Source organism: Castanea sativa, chromosome 12 (genome assembly GCF_040712315.1).
Source record: "Castanea sativa cultivar Marrone di Chiusa Pesio chromosome 12, ASM4071231v1".
In the NCBI taxonomy this organism is placed as follows: Eukaryota; Viridiplantae; Streptophyta; class Magnoliopsida; order Fagales; family Fagaceae; genus Castanea; species Castanea sativa.
Window position 1 is genome coordinate 40,714,972 of NC_134024.1, and position 21,923 is coordinate 40,736,894.

At 32.6% G+C, this 21,923-nt stretch overlaps 2 protein-coding genes across 12 annotated transcripts; both read left to right on the forward strand.

Moving 5' to 3' along the window:
• Nucleotides 1-3,173: 3,173 nt before the first annotated feature.
• Nucleotides 3,174-14,330, forward strand: LOC142619770 (TMV resistance protein N-like). 6 transcript variants are annotated; one of them, XR_012841566.1, is made up of 10 exons: nucleotides 3,174-3,356; nucleotides 4,086-4,247; nucleotides 4,391-4,921; nucleotides 8,387-9,482; nucleotides 9,612-9,887; nucleotides 9,997-10,986; nucleotides 11,063-12,922; nucleotides 13,050-13,182; nucleotides 13,329-13,428; nucleotides 13,935-14,330. XR_012841566.1 is itself a non-coding variant. In XM_075793046.1 (8 exons), exons 3-7 carry the CDS (start codon nucleotides 4,419-4,421, stop codon nucleotides 11,651-11,653), a joined length of 3,456 nt encoding a protein of 1,151 aa, XP_075649161.1. In that variant the 5' UTR covers nucleotides 3,174-3,356; nucleotides 4,086-4,247; nucleotides 4,391-4,418; the 3' UTR covers nucleotides 11,654-11,663; nucleotides 13,935-14,330. The 6 variants fall into 6 exon arrangements, 1 of the variants encoding a protein (XP_075649161.1); XR_012841563.1 differs by having other exon boundaries at nucleotides 11,063-11,663; nucleotides 12,727-12,922; nucleotides 13,050-13,428; XR_012841564.1 differs by having other exon boundaries at nucleotides 11,063-11,663; nucleotides 12,820-12,922; nucleotides 13,050-13,428.
• A 1,924-nt stretch (nucleotides 14,331-16,254) lies between these two features.
• On the forward strand, nucleotides 16,255-21,673 carry LOC142618748 (uncharacterized). Of its 6 annotated transcripts, none has more exons than XM_075791757.1 (8): nucleotides 16,255-17,001; nucleotides 17,915-18,025; nucleotides 18,271-18,405; nucleotides 18,531-18,653; nucleotides 19,620-19,655; nucleotides 19,968-20,073; nucleotides 20,151-20,208; nucleotides 20,291-21,673. In XM_075791757.1, exons 1-8 carry the CDS (start codon nucleotides 16,860-16,862, stop codon nucleotides 21,485-21,487), a joined length of 1,908 nt encoding a protein of 635 aa, XP_075647872.1. In that variant the 5' UTR covers nucleotides 16,255-16,859; the 3' UTR covers nucleotides 21,488-21,673. The 6 variants fall into 6 exon arrangements, with proteins under 6 accessions (XP_075647872.1, XP_075647873.1, XP_075647874.1 ...); XM_075791758.1 differs by having other exon boundaries at nucleotides 20,178-20,208; XM_075791760.1 differs by having other exon boundaries at nucleotides 16,973-17,001; nucleotides 19,955-20,073.
• The last annotated feature ends 250 nt before the right edge of the window (nucleotides 21,674-21,923 follow it).

The window sequence follows — 21,923 nt, forward strand, 5'->3', positions numbered from 1 at the left end:
GAAGGTGACGTAATTATGGTGATGTGATATATTTTGTAAATGTTACGTCTACAATATTTTTATTACATTTTTCAACAAATCACATGTGGCTAGTTGTTACTGGTTTAAATTTGAATCTAACACTAAGATTACTTTTTTACCCTAACAATAACAACCAGTAACAATTTACCACTTAAGATTTGGTATAAAAATATTGTGGACGTATCATTTCTTTATTTTGTAATCTTAGATTACAGTAATGTTAGAAAAAATTAAATGAACCAAACACTTTAATGTCACGTTAAGGTAATATACATTACATCAAGGGCACATTATAGCAAACCAAATGCTCCTACAAGTCTTCGTAGGTCTCTTTTATTATTATTATTATTATTATTATTATTATTATTATTATTATTAAATCAATTTGATAAAGGCAACATGGATGAAAATTGATTTCTTTTTAAGTTTTCTATATATAAATCAATAATTGGCGGAGGAATTAAGGATTTTAATCCTCAATATTTTAATTAAAAATATCAAAAAATGTTAATCAATTAGCTTCGAGTTAAAAGAGTTTATTAGCAGATATAAGTAGATATAGTCCTTGTTTTAGGTTAGGTTCATATAAATCATACCCTTTTGCAGATGGGACATTATTGCTGCGTGGGACATTATTGCTGCGTGGGTGACTTTGGTTGTACATGCTAGGATTTTTTTTTAAGCTTAGATGAATTGACACGCTTAAAGATGATGAACAATAAATTTTATAAACTAATAATGGCAGTTGGAGGTCTGTCCAATGCAACTAGGACACCTCAAGGTGATAGTTATTGTATATTAAAAAAACAGATATATAATTTAACTAATTGCTTACATTATTGAATCTAATTTATTTTATAAACTGATTGAAAATGATCTGCAAAGAAAGCGAATGGCAAAAATGAAAGTATATATAATTGCAAGTGGATGCTCATTCCAACCCTGAAGTTATTTTTATTTTATGGGAAGTGTTACGTCTATAATATTTTCACTATGTCATATTATTTTAATTAACAACAAATTATAGATGATTAGTTGTTATTGATTCTAATTTAAACCTACTGCTAAAATTATTATTTTACCCAATAGCAACCCTCAACAACTTACTATTTAAAATTTATTGTTAAAATAATGTGAAATTATTGTAGAAATAGTATTTCTTTTTATTTTCTCTTCCTATACGCAGAATGTGTAAAGAAGTCTTGTCTTTATTTATTTATTTTATTATTATTATTAGTTATTTATTTATTTATTTTATTATCAATTTGATAGATGACTGGAAGATGCCTGGAAGAAAGAAATGGTATGTTGACAAAAGAAAATGAAAAAGAAAGATTTGTTGACTTGACCCATAACAGTTAGAAGGTGTGATTCGTGATTCCTTAACCCTTTAATCAACCAATTACATGGGATGGGTTTATCTTTTCAGTTATTAATAATTTCCTCTATGTATATTAAAAAAAATCGTTACCATTTAATATAATTGTTGTCGCTGTTTTGCTAGGACAATTCCTGGAAGAAATGGGTGAATTGCACACCTACTTCTGTTTAAAGGAAAATAAAAAGGGGTTCTATTGTAAGAGAAAAACAACAGATTGGAATGCCGCGTTATTTCAAGTTGCTTTTGAGTAATTAATTATGTATTGTTTGTACCCTTTTTTCAGCTAATTTACACACTGCTAAACAAAATTAATTAGAGGTTGAATTACACATAAAGTTTGCAGATTTCACTAATAAACATTTATACACGATGACGTCTTTATTTTGAATAGACATAAAGAAAACAATTAGAATAGAACTTTATAGTTTGTTAAAGAGCAGTATAAACAAGACTTACAGCTGACTACCAGAAAGTCATCTTCATTTTCTTTTTCTCAATGCAGAATGCGTTAAGTGTGCAATTGTCATCAAATTTACACTAATACTTATCCTCAAAGTAATAAAAAGTTTTTTAAAAAGGAACTTACTCTTTCTTCTCTTTTCATTTCTTAGTGAAGAGTAAATTACTTGCGTAAGTTCATCCCATTTGCCACTTTGGTGGGCCTATTCGGTGTTGACACAGTGACACATATCCAGCCCACCTGCTATGATCTGACGAAAATGTAAGAGACTTTAGAATTGATTTACATGGGTTTGACGTTTTGTGGTTATGCGTGACAGATCACGATGACTTGTCCCTATTCTGAATAAACGTAAAGAGTGCAATATGAAATTATGAATACAACTTTTAAGTCGGTCAAAAAGCAGTATAAACGAACTTTATAACTGGCCACTACCAAGAAGTAATCTTTCTTTATCTTTCCTGATGAACACAGAATCTGTAAAGTGTTATTTGATTACCATCTAATTTCCACCTAATTTCCACCAAGGTACATCTCCTCAAAAAATAAAAAATAAAAAGTTTTCAAAAAAGCAAAATAAAGTGTACACAAAAAAAACTTTATACCAGTTGCCAGGAACTTTCTCTTTTTTCTTTTTCTTTCATATTTTAGTAAATTACTTGGGCATTGCGCTAATTAAGTTAGATAATTTTTTATACGTATAAGTGTTTAGGGTGTGAGGAGCAGAGTTGGGATTTAAGTTTTTTAAAAAAAGTTTCACACACATATACACTTAAATCAGGCTAAAGTAAAATTTTTATTGTATATAAAAAATAAAACAAAACTACCTAAACAAACTTATTTATATTCTAAAACTGCAACTTCACTCAATATTTTTTTATTAGATGTAAATTTTTATAAATTTACGGTTGGATTACATTTTTTTTTCTCATATCTTTCATGTTTGCAAAATTCTCAAAAAGATAAAAAATGAATAGGTATGTTATCAATCAAATGTTTAAATTTTAAATTTTTAGTTTAAAATTATACATAAAAAAAATTATAAATCGAATAGTAAATAAAATCCAATTGGCTGTTAAAAACTTAAAAAACATACCTAATTCAACGGCTAAATTTTCAAAAAATATAATCATATTAATTTTTTAAGTAAGAATTGTAACCTAGGCTACAACTAAGTTTCTAGTCAAACTTTGTTCAATTAATTAATTTATTTCATGTGCCACGCTTAAGGACCTAAAAAAGCAAAGTCAAGACTCAAGAGTAATAAAGGCGTTCGAGAATAGTCAGGACTAGTAACCAAAAAAAAAACAGTTGGGGTAGTGAGGATAAAAGATAAGGTTTGTAATCGTTTTTTGAGAGCATCGCCTAAGAACCAAAAACAAATACTAGTATAAAATAAAAAGTTGTTCTTTAAATTAGAACCGTATCCAGAAGTGTTATTTCAAGAGGTTATAGAGGTTCACAACAACAAAAGTTCTGCAATTCTCCAAATTTGTAAGTTATTACTTTTCTTGCACACATCCATGTCTTCTACTTCTCTCCTTGAAATAAAATATCCACAACAAAGTTTTTTTTGCTCCTCTAATTTATTTTACTTCAATTTGAAATTGCAATGGAACTACTTTTAGTGGTTCAAGATTTATCAAGATATGGTACGATTTATTCCTTTGAAACAGATGGTGGCCACTAGGGTCATTAGGATATTGAACTTGCCTGCATTCTTGTCCTAAGAGTAAGGGAGTAGCAACATTAATTTAGAGTCTATTTGCTGGACACACTTAAGTTGTTGACATATTAAAGTTCAAAAAACAAAAAGGGGTTTTGAGACTGATCCCCTCATGCTTGATCTGGTAACTCCTACAGTTAAAAGAGACATGGTAGATAGTTTGAATTGGTAAAAACATTGAATAATTGATGTCAAAGCTTCTTTCTATGAATGTTCTTTTCTCCCAGCTCTCATTTTTAGGGAAGCAAATGCTTTAGCTAAATTTGTTGCCTCTCTCAGATCCCTTGTCTGTTGTAATAAGAACTCCCTACCTGATTCTATTCAGGATGTGTGGAGGAAGGATGTAGTCTTTGTTTGATCAAACCTTTAATGAACCAATTACACGGAGAACGATTTATCATTTCAGTTAAAAACAATTGAGTTTATCCTCTGTGTATATATTTATATTAAAAATAATCATTACATTTAAAAATATTTTTTGGTCATTGTTTTGCCAGGAAGATTCCTCGACGAAAAGACTACTTGCACACCTACTTTGTTTAATGGAAAATAAAAAGGGGTTCAAACTTGTTAGTGGGAAATAAATACTTGCTTTTAAGAATAATCAGTTTACTTAGTAAGAGAAAAAGAAAAGGTCGGAGAAGACCGCGTTATTTCAGGTACATCTATCTTTTTTATTTTTCTTTTCTCAAAAAATCCACGTTAAATCATATTCTTCTTCCCTAGCTAGTTATTTTACTTTCCACACACATCCTTCAAATTGTTATTTTACTAATTTTTTTTATCCTTATTGTGGTTCAAGATTTACCAACATCTTTCCATTGGATTCAATGAGTACTCAAGGAGCCTCACTATTGTCATCGTCTTCTTCTTCTTCAAAACGGTGGATATATGACGTTTTCCTTAGTTTTAGAGGCGAGGACACACGCAATAGTTTTACTGACCATCTATATGCTGCTTTGCAACGTTCGGGTATTTCTACCTTTAGAGACAATGAAAAACTTGAGAGAGGAAAATCTATTGCACCAGAACTCTTGAAAGCAATAGAAGAATCGAGATTTGCTATTGTTATTCTCTCAAGAAACTATGCATCTTCGACATGGTGCTTGGATGAACTTGCAAAGATCATTCAATGCATGAAAGAGATGAAAATGACCGTTCTACCAATATTTTATAAGGTGGACCCATCTGATGTACGAAATCAGAAGGGAACTTTTGCACAAGCTTTTGCTAAGCATGAAAAACGTTTGAAGGGGAACACAGAGAAGGTGCAAACTTGGCGAGCCGCTTTGAGTGAAGTGGCCAATCTCTGCGGGTGGCATTCACAAGATAGGTAAAGTAGTTTGACTTTTTTTTTTTTAAATGTTTCAAACAGCTCTTCCTATATATATATATACCATGAATTACATCATACAATATGATGTTTAGCCTATAATATATGTTATGTTAAATCCGCCCACATAATACATGATAGATAATTTATATTACTTTAAACAGGGTAAGATTTGATTTTTTTTTTTAGGAAATAAGATTTGATGATTTGATCCTTTAATTTATCAAGAAATATCTCATTAATTAGTTTTAAATTTAAAGTATAGAATATGATTGTAAGGTCACAATTTGCACCAAAACCCAACAATAAGGAGGGTATAGGCCCAAAAAGCCCAATACAATGAAATTTGTAGAGAGTGAGCTTGAAATCTAAGTTTTAGTGATGTTAAATAACAAAAATGATGGGCTAGATCTAAACATCATACACGTTGGATTGTTTATGCAATAGAAATTGTCATCGGACTCAAGCCGGGGATGATTTATATTATCTTTCCCTCTTTCAAAGACTAATTACAATTATGGGTGCTAATGTGTATAATGTTTTCTCCCTTTTTGTCTCCGATCCCCCATTCTGAACGTCTCCCTTTGCCTTTTATATCATCCTCCTCCTTCTCTCCATGTTTCACGTATGGATCAGATTACTGATTTAGATACTTGTCCCATCAACCTCTCCCTGAAGTCTTTAGAGACAGCTGTAAGGCTGGACTCTGATGCTCAGTCATCACTTCTCCATTAATGCGGTCAGAGAGATAGTTGCAGAGCATTCAATGCGGTAGTAACAGCTTTATCTTTAGATATTTCACAACCCTTCTTCTTATCTTGTACATCCACCATGTCTACCCCTACTTATAGGATCTTCTAAAACATTGCCTTCGGACTTTAGACAGTCATTTCCTACCTTAGCTATGTATAGCCGAGGACATACCCTTACTCGGATCACCTTCTTAAATAACCTTGATCAGATATTACTTCATCTATCAGTATTGCCTCGTGGGCTGATATTCTCATGTCCTCCGACCATTCAGTGTCCTTGGATTGAGCTTTTAGCTCAACACATATTCCTGGGCCTATTGACCCCCACAATGATAATGTTAAAATTGTTAAATAAGAAGATTCAGAATAAATCTCAATCTTTGGAAGGTGGGAGAAAAGAATAAGAATGATAAAAGATTTTTTTTTTTTTAAATTATAGAATAATACCAAACATAATTACTGAACAATATAATTTTAGAACCCAATAGCGTAAACAATGGACATTGGATTAACATGTTGACCGTGATCAAATTTCATATAAGTTCAGAGTAAAAAAAATTGATCTGTTGTGAAGCCAATTGCCGAGGGCGGGAGTGTATATTTTTAGACGTGTCAAAACTTACTTCTTTTTCTTTTTTTTGCAAAGATGTAAAAAGTAAAAACACTTATTTGATGTGAATATTTTTATTAATGTAAGAAAATATCATATGTTAAATCAAAATTACAACATTTCATGTATAAGCAATAAATAAATAAATATGTGTGTATGTTATTCTTTGGATTTATTATTATTATTATTATTACTTTAAAATTTAAAAGAATTTCTAGTTACTTTTTTTTTTTGATAAACAATTTTCAAGTTACTTTAATCATCTATCATAGTTTTTAAGCTATGTAGTAAACTTAGTCTTGAATAATCAATTATCACAATGTAACTTAAATTACTTTTCATTTTCTTTCTATTACCTATTTTATTATTCAATTTAATGATAAAAGTGAAATATTTATGGGAGAGGAGATTTGAATATTATTTTGAATTGTAAACATCTCTATTAAAAATATCAAGAGATGCTAATTGAACTAGAAAGCTCTTTAATATATAAGTGAAATATTTTCTTTGATAACATTTATAACTTTTAATGAACTTCAACCAATGCGCAACAATAGTACATATAATATAGAACATAGTTTATGCATCAATAGTTTGAGATGCACTTGGACTTTGTGGAGCCCTGAAAAGATTAACCATGAAAAGATCAACCAAAATATTTGCTTCATGTACAATTTTTTATTGCGTGATTAATTTGAAATGTACAGTAGCTCAAGCAATTACAAATTCTTGTGGCCGCTCTAGAAAAATTAAGCAAAGCAATACTAGACACAAATGTTAACATAATTTGACAAACTCTATGCTTACATTCAAGGGCAACACTAATAAAAAAAAATGAAAAGCTGCATCTACAACAATAATTTCACAATAAATTCTAGGTAACAAGTTATAACTGGTTGCCTTATTTTAGTGGTGGACGCAAATTGGAACCAATAATAATTTTTCATTTAGAATTTGTTGTGAAAATATTGTGAACAAAACATTATTCACAAAAAATCTCACTAACAATTATGAGAAAAAAAAAAAAAAAAAAAAAAAATGCACTCCCAACTCTCATAAAGATAAAGTAATACAAGTTATCATTTCAGCCAAACTATTCTTACAATAAGTCAATAACACGCTAGACGAATTAGACAAAAATTTGTCATTTAACTCTCAAATTCACCAAAAATTATAGGTTCAAACTCTTCGCAGTGCTGCTTATATATAAAACCTTAATACCTATTCTTTGGTGAAAGAAAAACATAAAATTATTCTTGTTGACAAATAATAAACTTTTATTCTATCCCAATAAAATTCAAAAAAGAAATCATGTTAAACTAGGAACCTTTAAACTATTCGTGGGTTGGACTTTTCATCATTTTATAAGACATTTATTATTTCCTTATGGACAATGTTTAACTCAATTAAATGCAACGGAGCACAATGTGACATTTGTTTTTATTTATTTAGTTTTATATAATTTTAACATATGACGTCTGTTTCTAATGATTTTTTTTTTTTAATCATCAAACCAAGACATCAATTAATTTTTTGGGTATCTTCTAAAAAAAATTGGTTTTTCGGATAGATGGAGATCGAGCTCTTAATCTCTTATTCGACGATAAAATACTTTACCAATTAAGTTACGTGGAACTCCAAGTAACTTTTGTTTTAAGATAACATATTGTGCTATAAAAGCAAACCTTGCATTCAAAATATCGTTATTTATTTATTTATTTATTTTGTTAACATAAGGGGAAAAAATCCTGGTGTTGCTACTTGCTTATACTATCTAGGTTGAAAACTTATCAGATTCAAAACCCACCCAAACAAGGAAACATAGGTAGCATGAAATTAGATTAATTTTATTTTAATCTAGCTAATATTCATATTTTAATATGGAGTATATATTGTATATGTCTCAAATTAAACCTAGGTTTCTTAAAGAATGAAACTAAATTAAATGATACATTCAGATTTTAAATTATAGGTTGTATATACATTTATTTGTTCAGATTTCAGTTTTAATAACTAAATTGCTATATATTTGCAAAAGTTTCTACTTTGGGTCCCTTCATGGAAGGTTCAAACTCACTGCTTATTATTCTTTCTTCATTGCAGGCCGGAGGCAGAAGTTATTGAAGACGTTGTAAAAGTGATATTAAATAAACTAAGTTATACACTTTTCATAGAAACCAAGGAACTAGTAGGAATAACTTCCAGAGTTGAGAAATTAATGTCACATTTAGCTATAGAGTCAAATGGTGTTCGCGTTATAGGAATTAGGGGGATAGGAGGAATGGGTAAAACAACTCTAGCAAGAGTTGTTTACAAAATGATTTCCAATCAATTTGAAGCATGTAGCTTTATTTCTAATGTCAGAGAAGTTTATGAAAAATGTGGCATACTTCAGTTACAACAAACACTTTTGAATGATCTTTTAAATCTTAGAGACGTAAAAGTAAAAGATGTTGATGATGGAGTTTTCATGATCAAGAATAGGTTACGTCACAAAAAGATTCTTCTTGTTCTTGATGATGTAAATGAATTAGACCACTTGAATAAATTAGTTGCGAAGCATGATTGGTTAGGCCCAGGTAGTAGAGTTATCATAACAACAAGAGATGTGCATGTGCTGATGTCATATAAAGTACATGATATATATGAGGCTAGAGGATTGAGTAATGAGGAAGCTCTTATTCTTTTTAATTCGAAAGCTTTTAATGAAGAGCATCCACCTGAAGATTATCTAGGGTTGTGCCAAGCCTTTGTAGATTACGCTAATGGTCTTCCTTTAGCCATTGAGGTTTTAGGTTCCTTTTTGTACAAGAGAAGTTCGTATGAATGGAAAAGTGAATTGGATAGGCTTAAAGAATTTCCTAAAAGAAAAATTCTTGATGTACTTCAAATAAGTTTTGATGGACTACAACAAACAGAAAAGGAAATTTTCTTGCATATTGCATGTTTCTTGAATTATAGAAATCAAGAAACTATTATAGCAATATTAGATTGTCTTGAGCTTTACCCCGAAATTGGATTAAGGGTTCTTGCTGATAAATCTCTTATTAAGTATCAAGGCAATCAATTGTGGATGCATGATTTAATCCAAGAAATGGGTCGAGATATAGTCCGTAAAGAGTGCCCAAAAGACCAACCTGAAAAGCGTAGTAGATTGTGGTTATACAAAGATATTGACAGTGTGTTAACAAAAAATACGGTAAGAGGTTATTGAAAGAACCCAAGAATATACTTTATTAATTATATTATTCAACATAGTATAACATAAAGTACTTTTGGTAAATATACATTTTGCAATTCACTAATCCCTTTTGTTCATGATTATTAGGGAACAAAAGCAATTCAAGGCATAGTCTTAACTTTACCCGAGTTGAAACAAGCACATTGGGATCCTAGTTCCTTTTCAAAGATGCATCGTTTGAAATTCCTCATAATTGAAAATGTTCACCTCATGTATGATCTCAAACATCTTCCTAATGACTTAAGATTTCTTGATTGGGGTGGGTACACTTCAAAATCTTTGCCAGCAAGTTTTCAACCAAATGAGTTGATTGAACTTCACATGTGCTATAGCAACATTGGAAGACTTTGGAAAGGGACAAAGGTAATAGTTACCCTTTTACAACTTTTCTTTAAATAGTATCATTAAACTATTAAGGTTTTTAGAAGCTAAAAATTGGTTTGTGTCTTTTTGCCTTTTTGGCTTTTTACAGTCTTGTGAGATGTTGAAATTCATCGAATTGAAGGGGTCTCTAAAATTGTTTGAAACCCCTGACTTCACTAAAATCCCAATTCTTGAGAAATTGGTCCTTGAAGATTGTATAAATTTATGTGAGATACATCCATCAATCGGAGTTCACAAAAAGCTTATTCTTCTTAATCTAAAAGGTTGCAAAAACCTGAAAAGTCTCCCAAGAAAGTTTGAAATGGAGTCTCTTGAAATCCTTATTCTTTCTAAATGCTCAAATTTAAAAAGAATTCCAGAATTTGGGGAGAACATGGAACATGTAACAAAGCTTTACTTGGATGGCACTACTATTACAAAACTACCCACATCAATTGGGAATTTGACTGGTGTTGCTTCATTGAATGCAAGAGATTGCAAAAATCTTATGTCTCTTCCTAGCACCCTTTTTAACATGAAGTCGCTTAAATATCTCAATCTTTCCGGATGCTCAAAACTAGAGAACTTGGGGAATGTTGAAAGTGTGGATATGATCGGAACTTTAAAAAACATAGCTTTTGGCTGGTTTCAGCTCCTCCCTTTTTATCCAATGTCGAGAAGTTCCGAATCCAAGAGCTTGCTATTGTCTTCTCTATTTGGTTTGTCTTCTTTGAGGGAATTGAATTTAAGTAATTGCAGTCTCAAGGAAATCCCCAATGATATTGGCAGCTTATTCTCTTTAAAAGATTTATATCTAACTGGAAATAATTTTGGTTGCCTTCCGGAAAGCATCGCTCAACTATCTAATCTGAATGATTTGAGGGTGGATAATTGCGCGAATCTTCAATCCTTTCCAACGCTTCCTTTAAATATAGGTTATATTGCTGGATTTGGTTGCTCCTCATTGGAAACGGTACCAGATCTGTTGAGACCAAATTCTTCATTTGAGCCAAAACTCTTACTTTCAAATTGCAGCAAACTGACTGGCAATCAACGATTCATTGACTTGTTTTTTTCAGTGATTAAAAAGTCCACTCAGGTCTCTCTCTCTCTCTCTCTCTCTCTCTCTCTCTCTCTCTCTCATAGTTCTAAGCGTCATGCTTTGTATGTTTCAGGGACTCTCTCCTAACTATCGTGGGGAAAGATATGATGTTGTTTTTCCTGGAAGTGAAATTCCAGAGTGGTTTAGCCATCAATGTATGGGGAATGAAGTGAATATAATGGAACCTTTTTCTCATTTGTGTAATGATTGGATTGGAATTGCTGTTTGCATTGTATTTTGTCCTCTTCCACATCATCAAATTCCTTACGACCCAGTTTTCTACAAATTTAGTGCCAATGGAAAAGATATGTCTTTTGGTCTAAGCATTAGCGATAGATTTGTTGCTGTATCGGATCATATTTGGCTGTCGTATGTGCTTCCTCAACACTTCTCGGAGAACGGTGAAGAATCATTGTGGGAATATGATGCTAATGGATTCCGTGGGATTGGAATTAAAATTCACAAAAGTGATTCAAGCTTGGTGAAGAAATGCGGGTTGCGTGTGGTATACAAGAAAGACATTGAAGATCTCAACCGTAATGTAGTTCAGTGTAGCAACAACAGCATCATTCCTTATGAGGGCTTGAAAGAGTCCCTGAATTTATGGCCCATGTTAAATATTGTGAGGAGTGAAGTCAGTACAAGGAATGTGGTGAAGAGCTAAGCAATTACATGTAAGTCATTGCATTATCATTTTCTCTTCAGTGTACATTTATTAATGGATTGCCCACCTTATGTTTGATTAGAGTTGTCAATGAGACTCCTAGCTGTTTGACTATAATGAACAAAGAATGGCAAGAAATTCCTTTTAAATGCAGAAGAATATATCTGCTTAAAACAAGTAAACATCAAAATTGGTAGGTTTTGGTTGCCAAACATACTACTTTATTGTTCTATCTCATGTTGTTTTCTTCCAAAAAACAAATACTGAATAATAGATAGTATTGAGTAGTACTAAATGACCTGAGAAAAAACATCTTACACCTGATCATCCCATGTGACGCTTCTGCGAAGGCATGGGTGAGACCTGCATATTATCTGAATCTCATCTAAATTTGACAAATCTTTTTCCTCTGTATTTTGTTGGTTATATTTTTCTTTCTTTTCTTTTGTGTTTCCCCCAGTTACATTTTTATTGAATAGATGCTACACCTTTATAAATATCCAATTATATGCATATGGTTCCAATTTTATTGGATTTCCCCAAAGGGATGTTCAATGAAATTGCTTAGGTTCTCTGAAAGTTGTGGCAATTGTCCTAGTCAAAGATACTTTCGGAGGGAATTCTATATTCGTTTGAAAACTCTATAGCCATAATGATGCTGAGAGAATTTTCCTAATTCCTGTTTGTGTTGCTCACAAGCTCATAAAGCCTCATTCCAAGTATGGGTCTTATTTTGTTGAAAAAGGAAAATGGATGTTGCATACCAGGAATTGTAGAAACCAAGCTGGTAGGTCTTTTATTGATCTTACTGGCACAACCTTAATTGAGAAGGCATCCGAGGACTTATGTCCTTTGTGTCCAAGAAGCTGAAAGCTTAGACCAGATTTTCCCCCCCTTGTCATGTAGAGAAATCTAGCTTGTTTGATCTGTCCATTAGAACGGATTTCATTCAGCATTACTTGATTCAGGCTTGGATGAAGAGCTGTATGAAGGGCATCAGGGGCCATTGTTAGAACTTAAAAGTACTTTTTTTTGTCTTTTGTCCCTAATTTATGGTCTATTTGGATTTATAGGAGCAAGGCAACAGTGAATAAAGAACCTTTGTCTGCCACTATTGTGGTCAAAGTATTGTAAAATTACTTTTTGTTGTCATTGGTAACTAACAGTTCAAAAACAAAGAAAAGCCTCCACAGCAGCAGGATAAGCAAGTCCACACCTTTAGAGAGTGTTCCAACTGGCAACCAACCATGTTGGATGAGAGCTACAAGGGTAAGAGAAGGAAAGGCAATCCAGTTTCTTTTTGTAAAAATAGAGGTCCATATCTGTGGGTGGTTGTTTTAGCTGGGTTGTTAAAGATTCTATTGTGACAACAGCTTTATTGGCTTTTTTTATGAAGGATTGTTGGAGATTCAGCTTTGGGATTTCTCTTTGTTAGTATTCTCAGAAGCAACAAAGAGGTGGCAGAGTTACCTGATAGAGAGGCTGTGGTGATGGACATTCAGCAATTTGCAAATGTTTGGGATTGACAGGTAGACGGACGTTTTGGCAGAGCCTTGATCTCTAGCAACCATTGCCCCTAAGTCTTTATGAACATTAGTTTGGATAACAAACAGAGAACTCCTACTCTTTTCTTATTGTGCTATTTTGACACCTTTGTTTCAATTTACCAAAAAAGGAATGGCAAGAAAAGGTTTTTGTTGGTGTTTTAAAGGCAGTAGAAATCATGTGCTGGAAAGCAAGTAAAGATCAAAACTGGAAAGCTTTTACTGCCTAAGGTATTATTAATTTATTGTTTTGTCCCATGTTTTCCATTCAAAATTATGCATATGGGTTGTCCTCAATTTAGAATTCCATAAGCACAAGCTGATTGGTAAGAAAAGGTATGACAAATTGACAGGTAATTCAAAATGAATAAACTAGAATTCTAATTCTTATATTTTTCCTTGTTGTCCTTTACGTATAATATGGCTTGCTTTAATTTGAAGTATGAAAAAGGGGTATTATTTGTTTGGAACTATTAAAATGCTTTCTTATTTCTTCTTGTCATCTAGAAATCTAGTTTGGTTAGATCTGTCCATAACTAATGTGGTCGTGTATAGTAATAGTTTGATTTCTGTTAATGTCACATATAAATGCTTGTTGATGTTGATGGTCCTCTTCCTTCATTGGTGGAGCTCCTCTGTCGACGAGTGGTCTCATATTCCATTGCCTTGTGGAGCAGCATTGCTGCCTTTATTTATATATAAAAATAAAGAAGTAATCGTTTGATTTCTATGTGCAGGTTAGCTAACAGTTCAGATTAAAGCCTTGACAGTGGAAAAATAAGTCCAGACGTTTATAGAGGAGTCTTCCAAATGGCAACCAATCCTGAAATGGAGAGGGGATTCAAATTTTTTTTTTTTTTGGTGGTAAAAATAGAGATAGATGTATGGTCATGGCTGTTGTTTCAGCTGGGCCGTTAAGGATTCTATAATTCTATGAAAGCAGCTGTTTTGTATTTGTGTGAAGGAGCAAGGATTGTTGAAGCTGCAAGACAAGCCTGCAAGCCTTGGGATTTCTCTCTGTTAGTATTCTTAGAAGTAATGTCTTCTCATAAACTATATTACACTACAAAAATTAGTTGTCATGTTCAAATTGATATAAAAATAAAAATAAAAAAATCGAAGTTTTTTGGAGAGAATTAGTTCCATGTATCTTTTAGAACTTTGCTTGCAGATGTCATATTAGTCAATCAAGATTATCTACCTTTCTAAAAAAAATTAAAAATTCTTATCTAGTTGAATAATTTTCGGCCAAAATTTGAACACTTGAACTCCTACTTTATTTATATAATAATTGAGTTATTAACTTTATTGAAAACACTAAGTTATAATGAACAACTGAATGCTTGCCTCTAACATGATCATGATTATAGAAAACAATGGAAGATTACATGAAAATCATGTAGAAATATTGGATTATCTTGGCCCTTACCATTAGGGGTTCTTATTGATAAATCTCTTGTAAAAGTTAATGACGATGGTTAGTGGATGCATGATTTACAACATGAAATGGCAAGAACATAGTTTATCAAGAGTTCCCTAAAGAGTTTTTTTTTTTTTTTTTGATCCTACCCTAAAGAATTTGGAAAGCATAGTAGATTGTGGTTATATATTTGTAGACATTAATAATGTCCTTACAAAAAATATACTTACAGGTTATCTTCAAAACTTGAGCAACGTACCATTTTATATAGTTCAATAGACTTGGAACGGTTTTGGTAATCTTAAATTTTGCAATTCATTAATCCTTTTATTCACGACTATGAACAAAAGAAATTAAAGATATAGCCTTAAAGTTGCTTGAACTTAAATAGGCATATTAGAATCCTGAGAGTCCTTTTAAAAAAAATATCATCTTAAATTGCTCATAATTGGTAATGTTCACTTATGTGGCGTTTGGTACGGAATAATGTTTTAGGATTCTTAGAAATGTTTAAAAATTCTCATGTTTGGTTGCAAATCACACTAGGGAATCCGAAATCTGGATTCTCCCCTTAAACTTCTCTCAATAGGAATGTGGATTCTCTTTAAAACAGGCGAGAATCCAAATTCTCAAGTTTAAAGAAAATTGTATTTTTTATAAATTGACAATTTTAACCATTTTTCCTTATTATTTAAGCAATTAAGATACAATATAAAGCAAATTATTATGGATTAAACTCTTTTAAAAATTATTATTAAGAATAAAAACATTTGAGAATTTAAATAGTTATTTTTGTATTATACTTGTCATTTTGAAATGTTATACTATAATTTTAATGAATTTGTCATAATTAATAGTTTATATTTGGTTTTTCATTATTTATTTAGAGGAATTTTTTTTTTTTTAAAGACTTGGTAGTTAACATTCAAATCTAAAGATAGAATAGGAAAAATAAATAATTCATTTAAGATTCTTCGGAATAAACAAAATATTATCATCTCATATTCCTATGAATTTTAAGAGATTTTCATTAAAATCAAATATAAAAATATATAAATTCCTAGTAATCTGGATGTCAAAAGTAATGTGAATTTTTTCATACCAAACACCACATTATTGTATAATCTTGAAACATCTTCCTAATGGCTTGAGCTTTCTCAATTAGTGTGGATACCCTTCAAAAAAATTTTAAAAACAAGTTTCCATCTGATTAAGCAATTTTGAAAAACTTAATGAAATTCGAAACTTCATTGGAATCCTAGTCCTAAGAAATTAGTCCTTAAAGATTGTATAAATTTACCCAGGTGCACACATCAATTGGAGCTCATAAAAAATACAAAAATATATATATATATATAATTAAAAAAAAAAACTTAAATTTCCTAGTTGTAAACTCTCCATATTATCACAATAAAATTTCTAAACTCTTCACACAAAAAATTCTAATAACAAAAAGGCAAAAATGTAAAATTGATCTTCTAATTTTTACATTTTTTTATTTCACTTTTTAACTTTGAGTTTTGTCGTTTCAGTCCTCTAACTTTCAATTTTTGTCAATGCAAAACTCTGTTACAACTCAGTTAGTAGCTGCCGTTAGAGCTCCTAAAACAACCTCTCTTTTTTTTTAATTCAAAAAAAGAAAAAAGAAAAAAAGGGAAAACATTAAGGGGAATAGTGACCGAAACAGAGCAACATCCAAAACAAGCAAAACCGAAGAAAGAGAGAGAGAGATCTGAAGAACACCCAACATCCAAAACAAGCAAAACCCAAGAAATTAAACCATGAAATTAAAGTCTCTGATCCATTTTAGTTCAGCTGAGACAGAGAGAGAGATCACGAGATAGAGAGGTCCAAAACTGACCGGAACAGAGCTGGACCTCGCCGTCGGACCTTGCCATTGCTCCTTGCCACAGAAACCTCATAGCCTCATCCTTTCTTTCTGGACCAAGTGCTAGCTGCTCAGATTTTAGGGATTTTAATCCCAAATAGACAACAACTAATCTTTACCTAACAAAAATGATCTAGTAGTCTCTCACGAGTCACGCCTCCTAGTCACGTGCCATTTTGGCGCCCAAATTTCCCCTCAAATTCCAATCACTTTCCTCCTTGCTTGCTCTCATTCACTCTTTCATAAACATCCAGACTGTACAACCAAAAATCATCAATTCCTCAAAGAAAATCCCCAAACCCGTCTATATATATATAGTCTTAGGGCTTTTTTCATTTACGTATCTGAAACACAATGAAGCGACGCATTTCCAAAACTACTCGTAAAGATCCATCACCAATCATCGGAGCAGCTTTACCACAACAACCGCGTCGTCTCCGTGGAGTTCGGAGCTCCGATTTCTGCATTCCAAGTCCAACTTCCCAATCAACCAAAGGTTCTTCTCCTAAATCATTCATTTTTCTATTTCTTTTTTTCTTCGTGTAATTGGTTCAAATTTGTTCCAGTTGAGATTAATTAACAAGTTCTAAGTTTCAATTAGGAAAGTTTTTTAGCACGGAAAATGGATTTATATATAAATAGGGTTTAGAAATTTCATAGAGAAAAATTAGGAAACTAGTGTAGAATGAGGTGCACTAAGAAACAAAGACAAAAATGCGTATCACTAACTGGCCCATTTCATGTTCTTGCTTGCATTGATATTGATGCATGGCTTAAATGACTCACCAAAATGAAGATTGTTGTTGTTCATGCCCTAGAATACTAGTTTAAATAAATAAATAAAAAAGGTGTATCCCGAGGTAGATTCCTAAACTTGAAACTGTGACTTGTCGATTTTGGTGGAAAGCATGTATGCACCAAGGCTTGACTTTTATGCCTGAAAAAATCTAGTACCACACCCTTTTGTGCTAGAACTTTGCCATAATTCTAATGTAGCAGGATGTGAGTAGTGAAAAAGTGATGGATCCATATGAAAGTGATAGATAATCAATCACATCTTAGAATTACTCTTTGTGCCTTGAATACTTATGCATAGTATTATTTTCATATTAGTTATTGAAATGCATTCTCTTACGCTAATCAACAGATTTGACATGGGCTCTTTGGCATATACATCATGATTCTTTTTTTGGATTTTATTTCTTGTATGAATTTTTATGGATGTGTTATAGTTATTCCTTGTACAATTTATTTGTTTGAATGTTATTAGGCAAATGCTTGGGCCTATTTCTCTAATTTTTTTCCACTGCTCTTACCATTATGCACTATGGCATACTGCTTCACGACAAAATCATTTAAATTAAATTGTTGTTTCCTACTAATTTGTTTCATTTTTCATTTCCATGTAGATATCAGCTGCAGGAAAAGAGTAAAGCTTACAGATCTTGTTGTCAATATTCCCTTAAGTTGCAGAAGAAATGCTTCTTCCACTCCATTGGAAGGAAGACTGAGTCCAAGATGTAAGTTTCTACTGCTGCCCATACATTACTATGCTTTTCTGGAGCTGCATATTCCTTGGATTCTTGGTATAACTTGTTGTTTTCCTTTTCTTGAAGTAAAAATGTTGTTTCTCTTTGTGCTAAATGTTTAAATATATACAGGCTCTATTTTCATAATTCTGTTGTATTTCTAGTGGTACCAATCAAAAGTAATTGGAACTCGTGTTTTGAAAATATTAATCATTCCATTTGAATGTAACTTGCAGTCGATGACCCCAAAACTTCCGAATTTGCATTTTTTAAGAAGTTGAAGGAAAATGCAGGCCACAAATACCAATCCCATACATTACATAAAGAAGAAAACCAGTCAAAGAAGTTCAAAACTAGTGACTGTTCTGGAGGTAAATGTTCAGATTTGCATCTCAACTGCAATTTGGGTTTATTCTTTTTTTATTTATTTTTTATCCTAGTCTTAAAGGCACTTGTCTGGACATGATTATTTACTTGCTTTCTCTATACTATGCAGGAAACCCAAACAGTGTCAAATTTAGCTGTAAGGACTTCAGTTCCTCATTGCTTGCTGAAAATGTCACACCTAGTAACTTTAGCTCACACCTGTCACCTCTTGGTGGGGCATCAAAGAAATCAGGTGTGTGCTGTAAAGTGGCTTTTTATTTTCTTTTTTCTTTTTTCTTTCAATGATATGCTTCTGATTAGTATTTCTTTCTTGTTTATTCTATCAATAAAAAGGGAAGAAAATCATGACAACAAATCATTGCTCCTAATTTTTTAATAATGTTACAGTAATCTTCCTTGTAAATAAATGGAGATTGTTCTCTCTTATTTGAACATGAAACCTAATTTTTAGACCCTTTTTGTGATATTATTATAACCTCTTAGTATTGTGTGAAATAGCTCCTCTTCTGATGTCCAGAATGCACTGGCTTATTGTTACTAACATCTTTAAAAATGGCAGATATAAATGCAGTTATACTGACGTATAAACCGTAAAGAAAAAGAAAAAAAAAAAAAGAAGGTTATATTGTACTGTCCTGAGACCACTTTTAGGGATGTCACTTGGTATTCTGAATCCCTAGCAAAAATATTAAAATAATGTTAATGCTTTGTAGGAGGTGAATGCTGCTTCCTTCGTTGTTGACCACTTGCTTCTTGGTAGTTGATTCCTGGTGATTCATATCTGTTGCTGCCCATGCACTATGACACTTTTGGGGGGCTATTTGACATGGATAGAATTAGAAAGCCATCTAGGAAGCTCTTTTAGTAGGCTTGGGTTAGAATAATTTGTGATTTTAGTATTCCAAAAGGTGAGAGAACGCTATTAGGCTTCAAAATTCTTAAGTAAAATATTCACCACCACTTTATTTAACCTCATTCCCAGTATGGTATTCTGCTTCATGATCTAATGTTACATGATTCGTAGTATCTTTAATCATGATTTTTTGTACATTGTCCTAATATCCTCATTAATGTTCTCATTTTGTAAATGACGATGCCAAATTAGAACCACAATGAACTTGCTCAGTTTGCAATATATCCTGTGGATTTGGAATCCAGAACTCTGATATGATATTTTGACTTTTTTATTGGTTGGCAGAGGGAAATTCACCAGAAGCTTGTACAACCTCAGCAGGTATATGCTGCCTGCATACATGAAAATATTGAGAAATATAGCAATGTGTTGAATCCTGGGGTTATGTATGCTTTGTTTGGTAGCTAATATCATGGAAGGAAAGGAAGAAAAAAAATATAGATTTTTACAAGTTATTAAGCATTTTGTTTTTAGATTCCCAAATTTATTTTATCCTTGGCAATCCCGTGGAGTTCTATTGCTTGTTTAAGGTAGATTTTAACAATCTTTTTCCACTTCCAAATCTTACAACCATAGATGCTGGTGGAATGCTTTGCTGAATAGTCTTAAATGCTTGCAAGTCTTTATGTTTAGGGGGCCAGCACAGCCATGGAGAAATTTTTTCTAGGAAGAGACAGAAATTACGCAAATGGGTTGTAGAGACATCATATCCTCATATTGAAGAACTCTGTTCAAAGGGGTTAGACACATGACCTTTTAATAAGTTTTCTCATTTTATTTTAGCCTCATGTCATGGACTCGTAGAAATTTTCTCAGGTATGATTTTGTTTCTTTGCTTCTCAGTCGCCTGTTCCCCGAGAGCAATGAAAACAGCGTATGTTCCTTTTGCTTTCCATATGGATGTCACTTATTCTGTTGGTGTTGGTGATTAAGCTGAATAATCATTTTTCTGGTAGGGTTTTAAGAAATCAAAATCAAGGGACATTGATATTGATACCAAATCTCAGTTTCTCAATTCTTTGGAGTCACATAGTCAGCTCAAAAAATTAAGTCATATACCTGCAAGTAACTATATGGAACCTGACCATGCTTCACACTTGGATGATGGTCCTTCATCTTGTTGGTTGAATAGATCACCAGAGGGGGTTCTCTCAACTTTTTACACTCCCCCAAGCGATGCCAGTATAGCATGTCTCAAGTATGAAATGAGAGAAACCGGTTATGAAGTAGGAAGAAGAAGTCCAGTTCTATGCACTCAGTGTGATTCCACTTGTGGCTTTCAATCTAAAAGATATGGATCTCTTGCATATAATCATCTCAAAGAACTGGATGACTTACATTATCCAAAAAAATGTTTGATTAACAGTGGGTCACATCCTCTTCTTCTGGGTTGGGACTTTGACAGGAGTACAGAGGAAAGAAACTCGTATATTACTTGTCAAAATACAGAGCTGAGTGTGTATTCACCTTCATCAAGTTCCTTGGGTGGTTATTATCAGCACATTCTGGATGATAGGATAGGTGCAAAAGAGTTGAGTGAATCATCCTTCCTGTCCACATTTTCTCCAAATGTTATTTCATTCCCATGGTCCTATTCAGCCAGCGATAATGACCTTGATTTTGGAAAACAAGTAGAAGACAAGGAAGATATAAATGCTGACTTTAACCATTTTCCTCTAGCTCTAACACTTGCACCAGACTATCTTACTCTGGCCGAAGATCACAAGAATGACACTAAATGCAAAGATAGCAGCATCTTCTTTTCTCCTCATAATCTCAATATAATGAGCAAGGTTTTCAGTGAGAGATATCATCATCCTGGTTATGAAGGTGTCCTCCTTTCGGACCTTTCCTCTGGAGTTGACTTTGATTTAGAATGGGATTGCCCATCATTAAATGGTTCTTCAAGGAAGCATCATTCACCTTTTAACTATGCTTTTCAGTCTCCCAGAAATGAAGGAACATATTCATGCTTTTTACTCAAAGACAAGAGTGAAAGTTTGCTAGATGGTTCAAGTCATAGAGGAACCCTGAGTCATGTCAGTGATATTGTTAACATCCAAGACTTGTCATCATTTTATTTCCAAATGCCACTAGAAAAAGACAAGTCATGCCCGTTGCTGCTCGATAAATCAAGCTGGGATGGAAAATGAGGACAAATGTATTGTGATGATAGTAAAGCTGCTTCCAAGCATTTTGGACATCCTCTTCACGCTTTCATTATGCTTAGCTGTGGCTGCACATTATTGTTAATGTAGCTACTTTGTTTACTGGAATTTTCCAATGTTTTAAAGATCTTAGGTATACGGGTCTATCAAGAGATTACTTATGAATTTGACACTGCCTTGTCTATTGTCATCTGTTGAGGATATGTTCAATCTCACTTGTCATCTCTCAAAAGTTGTTTCTTGAGCCACACCCTAGCACAAGAATCTACACTTGCCACACAATCTCAAATCCCACCCCTTAAATTACAGTGACGTGGCAATTTGTACACTATTAGATCCTAAAAATAAAATCTGAACTGTGAGATGGACAAGACTAAGAACGAAGAGGATATCAAAGACGGTGGTGAAGCTTTGGAAGTAA